Source organism: Pongo abelii, chromosome 9 (assembly GCF_028885655.2).
Source record: "Pongo abelii isolate AG06213 chromosome 9, NHGRI_mPonAbe1-v2.0_pri, whole genome shotgun sequence".
Classification (NCBI taxonomy): Eukaryota; Metazoa; Chordata; class Mammalia; order Primates; family Hominidae; genus Pongo; species Pongo abelii.
Genome location: NC_071994.2, coordinates 23,304,992 through 23,321,497, shown reverse-complemented (window position 1 = coordinate 23,321,497; position 16,506 = coordinate 23,304,992). Strand labels below are relative to the sequence as shown.

Sequence of the window (16,506 nt, the reverse complement as noted above, 5' to 3'; positions counted from 1 at the left end):
GAGAATAATTTTCTTATATTGGATCATTTTTCATACTAAATTAATGAGTGGGAAAATCTACATTGGCTCCTGGGTATAAAATAAAGTTCCTTCTACAAACTGTTGATTACTGACGCTACAGGAGTAAAAGAGAAAAAGTTTTATTCATGTTAGGTTTTTTTTAGAAATAAGATTGTGGGGGCTTTTCTAATTGTAAAAACAATGCAAGATTGTTGCCAAAAGTATGAGAAATATATACAAACACTAAGAAGAAAATAAGTCACTTTTAGTTGTAACCACAGATGGTTACATTTTAATATAACATTTTCAAGGATTTTCTAGGCCAGCCAATGCATTTTTGCTGAATAATCTAATCATCTAAATAATCTTAATCTAATAGTATTGCTTTTGATTTTGTATGAGCTAAATAAGCCTCTTATTTATTTCCCAGCCAGAATATACATTGCTATACCAGTAAATACTAGTAAATATTTTACTCTTGACATTGAATCAAATTCTAAATTTAGTTGTCATCAAGACATTCATTTTTCCTCATATATTTGTATACTTTTTGGCTAGCTTGCATATAAAGTGATAACAATACCTTAAGTGTGATATAACATATATATTGAACTATCCCCTTTAGATTCTAGGCATCTAGGATTTTCTTGTGGTGAGGATTAATAATACTGTCACTGAAAATATGTATGTATATAAAGAGGAAACACTTTTCCTGCAAGGACAAGGATTCACACTCTCACTGTTGTAGAAGCACAATTGTAGAAACTTTTGTCTACTTCTTAGGAAAGAATTAAAATTGTTTGCTATACACTTTTGGAAACAGTCCCAACGGGGAAGATAATGGGTCTGGAAATCATGGTTACTACTACTTGTCTAATATTCTTAACCACTGAACTTGCAAGTTATGGTAACCTTTTTTTAGAACTGTGTTAAGAGGAACAAAAATTTTTCTGGTACAGCAATTATCACCTGCAGATGGCCTAAAATTAACATTGAGTTAACTCCGGAAACAGCTTGTGAGCTGTGAAATGGAGTTCAGATAGATAGTGAGAATTCACAGAAATGCCTGGTATATTTGTATAAATAACCAAATATCAAGATACCAACTGATGCTTACAGATAACTCTACTAATAACTTAGCTAAAAATTCTACAAAAATTTGGTGTTAAAGAAAATTTAATTTGATCTGAATATAATGAAGCCTCTTAACTAATGCGTGGAATATTAATGATTTGTATACACATGCTCAAATAAAGAAGGCTTGAAATTGAATTTATTGTGACTTATAATCTGATTAGAAGGAAAGATAATTTCAATACAGATGAAGGCATTAATCGATTTGATAAAAGCATGCAGATTTCAGGTTAACTTTTCTCAGGCTTTTCATTGTTATTATTTGACAGATTAAAAAAAGACGTTACATTTTATGACAAGGACAGAGAATTTAGAGTCAGAATGTAAAAGGAGGAGCTCATGAGCTATGAGAAAGAAATTAACTTTTGCAGGGGAGAACTTGTGTCTTTGCTGATCAATCCTCTAGTCATTGAGCATTCAGCAAATATTTCTGGCCTTTAATAGCCAGGCATTGAAATCAGTGTTTATGTCAAGTTATTAAAACTTCTTGAGTTTTAATTCATATATATAAAGAATATATTTTGAACATGTCCCTACATAAAAGGCCTCTTGAGGAAGGAAACATTTAATGTTTAGCATGCCATTGATATAATTTTGTAAGTATGGTTTTATGTTACGGGGTTTTGTTTTGTCTCATGATTTTCTAGATAATTTTTGCCATTCAGAAAGCAGACATTTAATATATACATGACATGCATATGGTATAAGGGAAAAAATAGCTCCTGATATTCCCCCATCTCCCTGCCCCCAGTATTCCAACTGGAAATAGAAGAGGGACTGTTTAAGAGAGCCAAACAGGCAGTGGCTACTCCTTCTGGACTCCACTTAGCTGCTTTATAGTTAACAGATCTCATTTCCTTAATACAAATGCGCAGGCACGCACACAGACACACACACAGACACACACACACCTGGGTAAAGACATTTTTATTACCAGTCTCCTTCCTTATTCTGTTTCTGGTGATCTCAGGACTTTGGAGAACTGAATTATAGCTTCCCTTCACAAAATGCTGGGGGAACTCTTTATAATACTTTAGCTAAGCATTATGGTCCCTGTTGAAATGTGCTAAATAAAAAAAAAAATGTTTTCAAATACTGTTAGGGTTTTGTATAATCTATCCTTTACGATAAAATACCCACCACTGTTAATATGCCTGATGTACATCTGTACTACCATACAAAGCTGTTCATAATACCAATAATACCAGTAATCCAATCTGGATTGGATGTCCACATAGCAGAATTTACCTTGTTAAATCTGGATGGCATTTTCTTTCTTCAGAATATTTCTAGGAAAACAAAATTCCCTTCTCATCAGAATGCTGTCTACTTTAATTAATATGAAGTATTATTCAAGATAGAAACAACAAAATTTCTATGCTTAGCATGCATTGAAACCTTATTATTACAAAACAGCATCTGTTTCTTACAGAATTGATGATATCCAGGAGTCGGAAATTCACGTTACAGCCTCAGTATTTAACTATGAGGTGATTTTGACTAAACCATTGGACTTCTGAACTTTTCTTGGTTAATGATATATCAAAACAGAGTTTAAAAATAGCCCCTCATTATATGTATTTAGTCAACAATTATGGAGTCCTTAAAAAATGCAGATGTCACCTTTTCATTGTTGGTTACTAGAGATCACATCTTAGCTCTCTTTAAGGATGAGTTTTACTTACAGCTAACTAGGCCAACAAGAGAAATGAATGTGAAGATACACTTACTCTTTGCCAACCTATCACTTTACGGTATTCTTTTAAAGACTTTTTTTGGCTGGAAAAGTTTATGTGAGCTCTTGAGGTTAGAAAGCTCAAGTCATCTTGGTAGGCAGGATATTTCTTCTGATAACATATATTCTCTTCTGAGAATGCATTTTGGGAAATGTAGATTTTCACTGTAAATCCTTCATTGTTTGAAGAACTCTGTGCCAGTATTACATTTCAGGCAAGACTAATTTTAGTCAAGTTCATTGAAAGTATCCCCTGTGTTCTTTCCAGTAATTTCAGCTGATTCCTTTTTATGCCCTCTTGACACAGTCACATTCTACAGTGTACAGAAAATAACCTGCTGTCTGCAGAAGTGGTGAATGGTTTCATGATTCCCTTCTTTTTAGTGTGGGTGAGTTTTCTTCACTCTTTTTCTGTTGCCTGCATCCTCGGCCATCATGAATGTTTTGCTTTCTCTCTTGCAGATGACACAATTGGTACTGCCTGGCATGGTGGAAAGGTGAGTCACAAGCTCACATACAAACACTGTGGAAGCAGAGCTCATGATTATTTAGAGGGAGAATCCTTGCTTTGAAAAAATCACTGAAGTGACTAATGAACCAAGCCTCCATGTCTTAGCCACAGATTGATGTGCCAGGCGAGTCACAGTGGAGCATGAGTCATCGGTGGTGGAGGCCTTTTCCACTCGATTCCCTTTTTATTTCTCTCTCTAGGGTTGTAGTGGTTCCTTTAGATCAGGATGAAAAAGCCTGCCTGAGTCACCATCACTAACTCAATTGCCTACTATTCTGAGGGGGCGGATAGAGTTCCTGGGATATTCCTGGGAATACCTTCTTAAAGCTGTATTCTCTCAAAGCCAAAATCAGTGGAGTTGGATGAAGTAAGACCTCTTCCTCTGGTTTTTCACTTTTTACTGGGAGAATGGCTGTTATATAAAGTGATTATAAGATGTCAAACCAACCCTTGGAGGAAAAGGCAATGTCCACTCGCCCCATCTTTGTTCCAGTTTGAATTGGTTCTGCTAGTACATGCTGAATGTCTTCATTTTGATTGAGAAATATGTTGTAGATTTCTGTTATCTGAAATAGCATGAAGTGTAAAATTGTAATTAAGCTGTTTCTTCCTTGGAAAAATCTGAATGATGTCTAGGACTTCAAAGAAAAGCTGCTAAAAAGATTTGGGCTTGCATCCTGAGCTAGCTCGATCATTTGCTGAATTTAGGGCATCGTAGTTATCTTTTTTTCTGCAAAATAACTATGAGTTTGGAAGTGACCCAGAGGAATCACAGCTTTGAAAAGGGAAGACCCAAGGACCCTACTTCTGTTAGGAAACCTCTATGACCTACTCCAGGCAGGGATTACAGCTTATGTTTATTGAGTATAAAGTAAGTGCCAGGAACTTAGTAAGTGTTAACTCATTTAACTTTGATAGCCTCCCACCATTGGACAGATGAGGAAACTAAGGTTAGGAATCCATTCGTTGAGCGTCTACAGGGACTAGTTAAGAAACGGTTTCTCAGCAAAGCTCCTTGTAATCCCATTTTATATACACTATTTTGTGTATTTTAATTGTTTTATTTTAGTAATACTTCCCTTTAAAATCTTCAAACTGCCTATTGTTAGGTGCCAGTGGGAGTGGACCCCTGATGGTCAGATATGTAAATGGCAGTGGTTAGACCAGACCAGAACCCTAGAAGATGGTAGAGTTGGGGCAAAGTAGAACCCAGGAGGGATTAAATTTGGGCCATCACCTTAATCCTAGTTTTGACATCTGCAGGTAGCATGGTATTAATTCAGAATAGTAAATCTATCCATTAAAAAAGAAACACTTATAACCACAGAGGTATTGTAAAAGGAATTTTTAATTATGTTGATGAAAACCATATCAAAAGAGATAATGGTTGCAAAATCATTTTACAGCATAAAGTCTTAGAGTCAAAGAGTCATAGAAATCCAGTGCATTAAATTAATTGACAGTAACCTCCCTCCTTTGACAGATGAAAAAATAGAGGCCCAAAGAGATGGAGTGCTATGAAGCTATACAGTTAGTAAATAATACAAAACCAAGAAGCTGGGAACTTCACTGCTATCTCTAGACCTGACAGCCATGATCACAGCTGGAGCATTACATAAAGGCAATGCAAAAAAGGAGAGTCCATCCATTCAATAGGCATTCATTGAGTCAAGCGTATCATGGATGAGTTGGATCCTTGCCTTTTAAGAAATCAAGTTGAAGCTGGGCGCAGTGGTTCACGCCTATAATCCCAGCACTTTGGGAGGCTGAGGTGGGTGAATCACTTGAGGCCAGGAATTCAAGACCAGCCTGGCCAACATGGCAAGACCTCATTTCTACTAAAAGTACAAAAACATTAGCTGGGCGTGGTGGCACACAGCTATAATCCCAGCTACTCAGGTGGCTCAGGCACAAGAATCACTTGAACCCTGGGAGGCCCTGGTCGCAGTGAGCCAAGATAGTGCCACTGCACTCCAGCCTGGGCAACAGAGCGAGACTCTGTCTCAAAAAAAAAAAAAAAAAAAAAAGGAAAGATCAAGTTGATTTTAAACTGAGGTTGAGAAATGGTGGAAAGTTATCAGAAGCTATGACTGAACCTGACACCACATTACCATTTTGATACTTCTTAAGAACTAGTAAGAAATATATGTGGATTTTATGAATCAATACTTTTGGTTAGGAAAAGAACGTCTATGTCTACTTGAGTTAAAGAACTTAGTTACTAAATTTGTCAGTCAGGATAAGCTACCTGCTGAAACATGCCACTCCCAAATCTCAGTGGCTTAACACATAAAGGTTTATTTTTCCCTCCCCTCTCTACCCGTCATTCAGGAATCTGAGGCTCCTTCCATCTAGGGGCATCATCATTTTCTAGGGTCTTGGAGTTCTCTGCATCCAGCTGACAGGTGAAAGACAAGAGAGTAAAGATGGTTTTAAGGGAAGTTTCACTTCTGCCCACATTTCATTGTGCAGAACTCAGTCGCAGGCTACAACTACTGCACAGAAGGCCAGAAATATTAGCTCTATGCCCAAAGAGGAGAGAAAAATTCCAAGTTAGCAGATCATATTGAAAGCATTCTTACCTTACACATTATAAGTGGTTTCATTATGCCTGCCCTTTACACCATCCCCAAATGGCTTATTTCCTATGGCTGGTTTCCATAGCATTAGTATCTCCATTGAGTAACAGCAGAGTCCTTTATCATGATCCTTTGTTGTTGTTTTCCTTCTACTGGTTCCACCTCTGATGTATGAGATTTTCCAAACCCTCTAGAACTATAGCCTAGGGCCAACTGACTATCGCTAAACAAGTACCTATAATCAAACTAAGGTATTGTTACCATAGATGTAGAAAGTACATAATTACATTATAGAGGAAAGTTGCTCTTTTCACTTCCCTGGAATTATAAACATTGTGTACAGCTGGAGCCAGGAGGTGGTTGCCATAACAACCATGGGAAAGCTAAAAATAGCCCCTTTCATAACTGTATTGCTCAAGGTGGAATTATAACATGTTATGGTGTTTTAGGGCAGGTAATTCTCTTTCATGTGCTGAATGTTTGCAAACTTTCTTCCACAAAGCAATATTTGTACAATGTCAGTGTTTGGATTGCTGGTTCTAATTATACACCTGACCCCTGTGTTCCAAGATTCTTTTTGACATAGATCTCTATTTTTATAGATTTCTCAGTCTTCGTGAGCGTCTGTTACAGAACTGTCTGTGCCAATTTCAGTATTATGTTTAAGCTTTAAAATATATATATAATGACAACCCTCCCCCTCAAGAGCCTGCTTTTGTACTCCTTGATATGAAGTGGAAATGTGAAGAATTGGGATGGATTTTTTTTTTTTTGTACATTCTTCCTTGGCTACCATCAAATTCTGTATGCAGTTAGCAGTCCCCACTAGGATTAACCCTGCAGTTCCGGTTCCTCATAGCAGCAGGCCTCTCTTCCCACCTGCACTGTGGGACAGTGATGAGGTTTCTAAGGAAGGTAGAAAACAGTGACTTACTTCAAAGGAGACCTATTACGTCCTCTATGACAGTAGTATTTTTATAGAGGTGTGGCCAAGGATACCACAACAGTCTGATAGAATATTAAAGCACTTATAAAATAAAGGCTTGGCAATGTTTTTTAAATCCAGGTGACAATTAAGGGAGTCTTACTGGGAATTTCACAGGTCTGAGGGAATTCCATGAGAGAGCATATCTATAGGAAGCTATAAGTGTGAGGGACTGCGTTTTATAGAGTTGGGCGAATTTAATGTCTGGCTTGTGGGAGGACTAGTAATTAAAGAGAATATGTTTATATGAAAAGGTACTTTCCTGTCAGCAATTGGTGTTTTCTGCTTTGGGTTTTTTTGCAACATTTTAGTTCTAGTAGATCCTCAGTAATTTGTACCACTGAGACAGCATTGTGTGGCTGTTAACAAGTAAGCAGTATAATGAATTAAGAATGTTGCATTACAGAAAACATTGCTTGACTTGTTTATTTGGATATTTGTCATAACAAACTAGAAAATGCGCTGAAGTATGAGCAACATGAGTCTTCATTATAGAACTTCAGCAAAAATTCTTAATGTACCTTCCAATCTTAGAATTGTTCCCGAGTCCCCAGAAAATGAAAGATTAACCAGGGTTTAGTTTCATGTTTGTTTCTGTGTGCAATTAAGCGCAGCCCATTTTGTCCTTCTGCTTGATATAACAGAGTTGTCATGAGTCTGGCTGTGCCATGGAAACTGGTTTGACGTCACTAATTCTGCTTAGATGGAGGATTAGAGCTAGACAACACGGTTGATTTTAAGGGCGAGTCTTTTGTGCCTTGCAGTCCCAAATACTCAGCCCCATTTCTACATAGAGAACAGATACTGTATACAGTACAAAGATTAAGGCAGGCTATAGCAGTATATTAGCTGTGATTCAGACAGAACTGAGTTGAATATTATTGCCTTTGGAAAGAAAGAGTGAGAGAATTTTACACTGTTGTGTGTGTGGGTGTGGGAGGAAGGTTTCTGCTAGACACATATGTGAGCTTAATGGTAGGACAGCGATTTGTAGAAGGGCTATTTTCTCTACTGTCACTCTGGTACAATTTTAAATGCTACTATTTTATTTACTTAGTTCTAGTGCATTCTTGCTTTATCCTTTGTTAGTCTTAGATTTGTTTTCATGTGTTTTAGCATGCGAATACTGTATTTTGTATGAAGTACCCTCAAACTCTGACTTTTCACTAATTCAAAGCAACTCCACCTCCTAGAAGTTTTCAATAGGATTAGAATACTTGAGAAACAAAATCTTAGTTGCCTTAAGGAGCAAACAAGTAAGGGAGCATCACTGCATGAATGTGACATTGGATAATTGATCTGTATTGTATTTTAATATGGGAAAGGAACTTTTATTATCTTTAAATGACTCTTCCTGTACTTAGATCATTGCTTTGTTGAGTGAAGTTTTAAGGGTCTGTTTTGATCAGGTCAAGATTTAATTTTTAAAGTGCACTTGATAATGTTAAATTTTACCTTTTATAGATTTTTAAATTGCATTTTGTTAGCGAGAAATGAAATTTAAAATGTAAGGTTTCTGTTCAAGGGCATATATAACAACCCCAGCTTAACTTGAGTATAATGGAGCATTTAATCCAGCTGTTAGGCCAAGCAGCGATAGGCTGCAGCTTCAGTGGAAAGCCTCATTCTTCTGCATCTACTTCAAACTAGTTGTGTCTTCACTTGCTATGAATGAGTTTGGACATAGCTCTTCCCAGTTATATGAGAAAAGGTTAAAATAAAACACTACCCATACCTACAAGGATGCTTAGGATGCAGGAGAGGGGTTGACTTGTCAAGATTGAGGGTTACTTCTTAGAAAGCATATTGTGTTGCATACGATACAATAGCTCTCTTAGTTTTCACTTGATTGGGATCTGCTCCCAGTTTAAAGGTGATACATTCCAATATGTCATAAATATTTTTCTCTCTCTTTTCACAGATTTGTTAAGATAAATTTCACATACCGAACAATCTACCCATTAAAGTATACACTTTAATGGTTTTTAGGGTATTCACAGAGCTGTGCAACCATACCACAGTCTAATTTTTGAACATTATCAATACCCCAAAAAAGATAAAGATATTTTAAATATTACAAATTAATACTAAATTAAAAATCTCCTGTAACAAAAGTGGTTTTTCTATTTTCATCAAAGGAATTTCTCAGAAATATAGATAAAATGAAAGGACTAGATATTCATTGCTAATTTACCAGTTTTTATGTTCGAATTGTTGGGTTCTAACTCCTGATACAAACTCTTACCTTAAAATTTAAAAAGAAAAGACTCTTCTGCTTCTGAGGAAGACACAAACAAAAAATACCAGAATGATATAATTAACCCATTGACTACTTATTTCCAACTTTATTCAAAACCCTCCTAATATTTTTAAATTTGAAATGTAATTTTTATCATCAAAATCTTAAAGGATTTCACAGTTTAGGAAGGCACATAATACTAATAAGGACTTCTGTTAAATAACAACAACAACTTCTTTCCAGTGACACACACTAAGCTGAGGACTCCCACTTCCCTTTGATGGTTGAAGTGGCATCTCGCCTAGAGGCTGGCAGATGGAGCGGGTGACTTTTGGGGATTATTTCATTTCAGATTTATGCCTAAAATAACTTAGATGCCATTTAATCATGTATCCTTTATTATTTTGCATAAAGGGGGTCTTTATAGTCCCTTTTTTAAGCTAAAAAAAAAAATAGGTGTTGGGAAGTAAATTCAGACAAAGAACAATGAGAAAGTGGGTTAAAGAAAGGAACCTAATATGGGAGACAGGAGGTGGGTGGGATCAGGTTGCAGTGGCTGAAAAGGGGAATCCTCTGAGAAGAATGGATTTGAGGGGAAGAGTTGGTAGTTGTGACATTCCTAAACCATAATTCTACACTTTACCTAACCTATACGTACTTTTTAACAACTGGTGTCTTTATAGCATTGCTTTTATCAAGCTAATTTTCACTTTTTTGTAGCATTAGAAATTCCTAGTAACTTTGATTTTTAACTTTCAGTAGTCTCTAAAAGTTACAGTAACAATTGAGCTTTGCCTTTTGGCAAAAGACACAGTTTGATGAACTAGAGAGTCACATAATTTTAGAGTCAACTCTTTGTTGGTGCCCAAGTATCTACAACCCAGGGAAAGTAGAAGTAGAAAGTAGAAGTAGAATCTACAACCCAAGGAAAGGACATAGCCATTCACTCATTGCCAGAAAGTTTTATTAAGTACCTGTTGGTTATGTGCTCAGTACCGTGTGGAATATTTTGAGGGAAAATGGGCTACTATATCCAGAAGTTTATGGTTTTGTTGGGGGGAGGAGAGAATGTTTATATACATAGAATGATTAAATCCTACGGTAAAGTAGTACATGACGATATGCTAAAATAAAGGTGTATGCAGGGAATATAAAAGATCTGTAAGTAAAAATTCTTGGCACTGTGGCTAGAGAAGACCTCAAAGGGTAGAGATCAACTCGAGGAGAATGGAGATCTGATCTGGTCATGCCCTGGGTTACTAAGACAGGGAAATGAGCTAATCGTGAAGAAGAGCTATTTTTAGTTGATTGAATTATGTCTCATTTACTGACCAAGCTTAGCACATACTGATGAAAGGCAGGGAGAGATGTGTGTTAGAAAAACAGCTACATTATTCTGTTTCAAATAATTATATATCTCAATCTGTAATTCACAAACAACTGCATACTGTGGCTTCACTCCTTTTACATGGTACATTTTCCTTTTTAGATCCAAAGGGGCTATTCTGAACATTTCGTCTGGCAGTGGCATGCTCCCTGTCCCACTGTTGACCATCTATTCTGCAACCAAGGTAAACAATATTTTCTTAAATCATGTCAATATAGTAATAAGGGGTCATTTTTAGTCTGAGAAATTAACGTAGATTTAACTTTCCTGAAGTTCTGTTCTTGGCAGTTTTCCAATAGACTGAGAAGAAAAGGAAAATACCCTACTTGAGTTTCAAAAGAACCAGAGTTGGAGACATACTATATATTTACAATAAACTTACTGTAAACTTACAAATGGGACACCAGGATATCAGATTCACAGATGCTGTTTTTCTGCTCCCAGCACTTTACTGATTTTGAAAGTGATACTTGTGCCTTCCATAGACAGGTGACCTAGGCAGATAGCTTAGTTAATTAGAACATGATGTTAATGAGTCTAAGGTTAGAGATTTGATACATGAATGAGTCCACTTCACATAGCATAGAAGAAATGCATCTAGTCAACGTGTAAATGTACATAGCAGGCACAAGATAGACTGGGCAAGAGTGTATTTTGCCATGTTGTCCAGGATTCATAGATATTCTTTGTCACTTTTGGGGTGAGACAAGAATTTTCCAGAACTCTCTGGACAATGTCATAATTTCATACAATATCACCATTAACCTCTTCACATTACTGCTAGGAAAGTAATTCAGAATGTGTCTCCTACTGACTGCAGGTCAATGGCATCATCTTCAGATACATTGTTGAGGCATCGAATACATCTCTGAAGGGAAAATGATCACTTAGATGTTGAAATTAAGCAGGTTTTTAGGGAAAAATAAACAAAAATATCTACAGTAAGAACTTGAAACATTTCAGGGAAGGAAAAGAGCAAAACTCCGACTTCTTTTTCATGTGAAAAAACAGTCACTACTGTCTTTTGAAAAGCTTGGTACCACCTCCTAACCCCTACAATCTACTTTCTGTGTCTGGGAACATACTGTAGGCAAATTTAAAATGAATGCCATGTTTCTTGAAGGGATTCGTGAACTTCAACTTATCTGTTCTACTCTATGGCTACAAAACTATGACTAATTAGAACCCTTGAAAAGTCACTTGATTCTTTGCATTTCTAGTCTGAGGTTGTGTCCACATTTGAAAAATGGCACATTGTGTTTTACAAATATATTTAAGGTTGTATTATCAGAAGAAGATGGGCTGTGACATTCACCTCTATGCTTCTTGGATCTTGTCATCCCAAAGCACTAAGAGGATGCTTGTTCTGTTCTTTTTAGCAACAACAAAATCCCCATAGAACAGAGTTGAATGGACTTCATGTTGTGTTTCTATTTGAGTGGCAAGTGAAGAGATGAAATGAGTCCTTTGTTATATAAGAGAAAAATATTTTTTCTTGGAAAGTAATTTTCTGAGGGGAGAAAAAGATAAGAAAAGCCTTTTCCAGTTAAATCAAAATTTGATCTGGATATTATATTTGGTAATGTAATACTTCATTTCGTGGCAGATAAAAACAGCTTGAGGTTTTGAGGTGTTTTTCTAAGTTCTCTTCTGCATTTGAAATGAAAAAAATGATGAGAAATTATAGCATTAAATGATTAGTTTATTATTTTTGTTTCCATGGCTGCAAATCAGGCAGATTGATGTAATGTGTGTGTTTTCTTCTCACTCCCACTCCCCTCCCAGACTTTTGTAGATTTCTTCTCTCGGTGCCTCCATGAGGAGTATAGGAGCAAGGGCGTCTTTGTGCAGGTGAGTGGAGTTTGTTTCACTTAAGTATCCCTGTTTTTGTGTGGTTTCCAGAGCAACTGTTGCTGTCTTGGCAACAACAACAAAAAAATCATATTCCTAAGTAAGTGAACGTGACATTAGCACACCATTAAAAACATGGTTTCTTTTTCCTTAATGCACTTGTCTAGATTTTTAAAAAATTATCCTCTAGAATTTCCAAGTAGGGATACCTAAAGTGGAACCAAATGCAGTATAAATAGCTGAAGCATACTTTTTAAGTTCTTAGGGTTTTATTTTGAGGGACCGAGACTATCGGCATCTCTCTCTTTTTTAATTGTGGTAAAATAAACATAAAATTTACCATTTTCATCATTTTTAATGTGCAGTTCAATGGCATTAAGTACATTCACATATCGTGCAATCATTGTCACCATCCATCTCCAGAGCTTTTTTCATCTTCCAGAACTGAAACTCTGCACCCATCAAACATGAACTCCCCATTTCCCCTTCCCTCCAGCCCCTGGCAACCACTAGTTGATTTTCTATCTCTATGAATTTGACTACTCTTAGTACCTCATATGGGTGGAATCATACAGTATTTGATCTTTTGTGACTGGATTATTTCACTTAGCATGTCTTCAAGGTTCATCCATGTTGAAGTATGTGTCAGAATTTTCTTCCTTTTCAAGGCTGAATAAAATGCCATTGTGTATAGACCACATTTTGCTTATCCATGTACATATCAATGGGCATCTGGGCTGTTTCCACCTGTTGGGTATTATAAATAATGCTAATATGAGCATGAGTGTACAAATATCTCTTGCAAACTCTGTTTTCAATTCTTTTGTATATGTATACAGAAGTGGAATTGCTGGGTCATATGGTAATTCTGCTTTAAATTTTTTGAAGAACTTAGCTATTTTCCATGTCAGCTACACCAATTTACACTTCCACTGGCAGTGTGCAGAGTTCCAGTTTCTCCACATCTTCACCAACACTTGTTATTTTCTATTTTGTTTGTTTTTTATAATAGCCATCATAACGGGTAAGAAGTGGTATCTCATTGTGGTTTTGATTTGCTTTTCCCTGATGATTAGTGATATTGAGCATTTTTTCATGAGTTTATTTGGTCATTTGCATATCACCTTTGAAGAAATGTCTATTCCAGTCCTTTGCGTATGTTTAATAAAATCATGTTTGGTTTCTTGTCATTGGGTTGTAGGAATGATCTATATATTCTGGATGTTGTCCCATTTTAGATACATGATTTGCAAATATTTTCTCCCACTTCATGAGTTGCCATTTTATTCTGTCTTTAGTCTACATAATATCTTTTTATTCACAAAAGTTTTTAATTTTGATGTAGTCCAGTTTATCTATTTTTTATTTTGTTGCTGGTGCTTTTGGTGTCAAATCCAAGAAATGCTTGCCAAATCCAGTGTCATGAAGATTTTCCCCTGTTTTCCTGTAAGAGTTTTCTAGTTCTAGCTCTTTGATCCATTTTGAGTTAACTTTTATATACCTTTGAGTTTATTATGTAGCTAGCAGATACAATGCTGTGAAAACACAAAATATGAGAGAAAGCAAATATAGGAGTTTTGATGGGTGGCAATTTCAAATTAACCATTCTTCAATTGAAAGAAATAGTATTTCCATGCTCAGGCATTTTTAAAAAATGTCTTGGGAGAAGTTGCAATTTGTACCTCTTTCCTGCTCCTGCCTATCAGCTACCCCACCTCTGTGCACGTCTGGTGTTCACTGTGGCTTTCATTCCTGTGAGGCAAGTATTTCACTTTTTGTATCCTGAAGCCACAAATGATCGATCAAAATAATAATAGTGAATATTTGAGCGGATACTTTTCAGGTACAGTGCTAAACACTTTAATATGTATCATTTCACTCCATCTCATAACAATCTCATACAATGGTGTGATGATGATTATTATTATTTTTAATTGCAGAAATTGGGGCTTAGAGAGGGTAAGCCACTTGCCCATGTTGAACTGGGACTCAAATCTGGGTCTGTCTGGCACTAAAGCCTTTGTTCTTAACCACTAGGCTACTTGCTCCAGGCCTGTAAGTCAACATTGAACACTTACTGGATCCATCTGTGCTCAGGGAGTGATGGAACCAGAAGGTGGTTGGTTCCATTTCCTCCTTTATGCCTGTAGACCATCAAGATGGGCCTAAATGTCATGTAGATGTAGCTTCTAAACCTTTTTATTGAGTAGATACTGGTGGGAGCTAAGTCACCTACTGTGAGCTAGAATGGTAATGAAAGGAAGGGGGGATGACTGTTTCATCTGCCAGGATCAACTAAGAGCCTGCTTCCTCTAAACCCTGACCTGAGCTTTCATCCAAGGGAAGCTTAGATGTCATATCCACTTGGTGTTATTTCTGACTTGCAGCTTCCCATATGTATAGGTTTCATTCAGAAGGACATGTGTTCTAGAATCCTGGATTTTATACTAAATTACTGTACTCTCTTTTTCCCCTTTCCTTGACACCAGTCATTTTAATGTTAGTAATTCGAATGTTCTATGTAGATTATGTTGTATTTTAGTAACAAGGAAACCAGTAAAATGTTCTTGAGAAGTTATTACATTCCATGAGAAGGTATTCGTGGGAAGGTATCACATGCCATGCAATGGTATACCATTTTCTTTCTGATGAATCTAATTGTAATCACACTATTAACTGGATAGTTTGTAAACACCTATTGCGACTAGGCAGGAATCCTAAAAAGGTCCATTGGTGATTGACTATAAGCAGAGTGACCAGAAGCTGTAAGTGTCTCAGTGACAGAAGGTAGCATTAGGCCTTGTGAGCACAGACAATCAATTTCTAAAATTCCGTTAATAATCAAGACTGTCTCCTCTCTCATTCTCACAACTTGCTTCCCTCAAAGATCTTTTCTCCAGATTTTCCACCTAGTAATCTGGTGTGACTAGAAGCTACTGTAAAAACACATTAGCATTTGTCTTCTAAAATATTTTATTTCGATAAACTTTTGTTTTTCCCTAATAATGAAGTATAAACTGTCATTTCATCCATCATTGTGTTTTGTCATATGAATTCATTCAAGGTTTAAACTTTGAATGAATTTGATGAAAAAATAAAGACTCAAATGTTTGTGAGGGAAAGCACAGTCGTCATTCTGTGCCAATACATCAGAACGTTGAAGTAGAATAGAAAGAGAACCTCTTATTAATTCTGATCAAAGGGGCAACAAAAATGTAGTCTAAATGAAGCTCAGAGTTAAAACTGATTGGTTTTTCTTTGGCGGTGTTTATGCCCACAAATTTTTTGGACTAGGAGTATTTATCAGCTGATTCCGCCTTGTACTCCAGCCCACACATGTTTCCTGGGTGATCTTATTAAAATACAAATCAGATAATGTTGCTTTCCTTCCTAGTCCTCCAGTGGCTGCCCATAAGGTTTAGGATTAAATTCGAACTCCACAAGGCCATCTCATTTCTTGCCACTCCACTGTCCTCCCCGACGTTCAGGCCAGAGTGGGCATCCCAGTGTCTAGTACATGCTCTGCCCTCTGAAGTGCCCATGACTGGCTCATCTGTTGGCATCCTTTCCCCAACTGCTCTCCAGTTCTACTCACCGTATCTCCTCCCAGCCCTATTTGAACCCTATGGCCGCTGTCCCTCTCTCAAGGCTTGGGCCACAGTTCGCCTGCCCTGGAAAGCCGTCTCTCAGCCCCTTGGCACATTTGGTTAGGCCTTTTTTTGGGCTCTCATTAGAGCTCCTTGTATACCTCTGCCTACTACTGTCTGGCCCTTCCCTGTCTCCCCACTTCTATGTATTCTTGAGGACAGGGCTTTTTATCTTATTTGTCTCTGTGTTGCTGGTGGCACCTGTTGTTTGTGGTAAACGGGAGACCTAGCTTTTCCATAGCATCACAGAAAACTCTGGTTGTGCATGGTCAAGCTTTGTGGTACACAGGCATCTGTTTTGATGGCTTTTTGAACTTCTTCTATTGCTCCCATATGCTCCTGGCCTTGAATTTTCAGCCTCTTTATCTGAATGGCTTCTAGACTAATGCTATGTGGCCATGTTTCCATTTTTTTCTAAGCCTTGCAAAGAATGCTATC

The 16,506-nt window shown here is 36.9% G+C and overlaps 1 protein-coding gene and 1 long non-coding RNA gene across 2 annotated transcripts in view; one reads left to right on the top strand and one right to left on the bottom strand.

Moving 5' to 3' along the window:
* Positions 1–16,506, top strand: part of HSD17B12 (hydroxysteroid 17-beta dehydrogenase 12) — a 172,877-nt gene that overhangs the window by 143,893 nt on the left and 12,478 nt on the right. Inside the window, exons 7-9 of the mRNA XM_024254837.3 lie at positions 3,332–3,366; positions 10,673–10,754; positions 12,356–12,421. Of these exons, the coding sequence (XP_024110605.1) occupies positions 3,332–3,366; positions 10,673–10,754; positions 12,356–12,421 (183 nt within the window). The remainder of the gene's footprint in view (positions 1–3,331; positions 3,367–10,672; positions 10,755–12,355; positions 12,422–16,506) is intronic.
* LOC129048630 (uncharacterized) lies at positions 723–9,229 on the bottom strand. Its single transcript, XR_008511136.2, has 2 exons — positions 5,963–9,229; positions 723–3,946 (listed from the first exon to the last, which is right to left on the bottom strand). It is a non-coding gene; the product is annotated as an uncharacterized LOC129048630 (long non-coding RNA).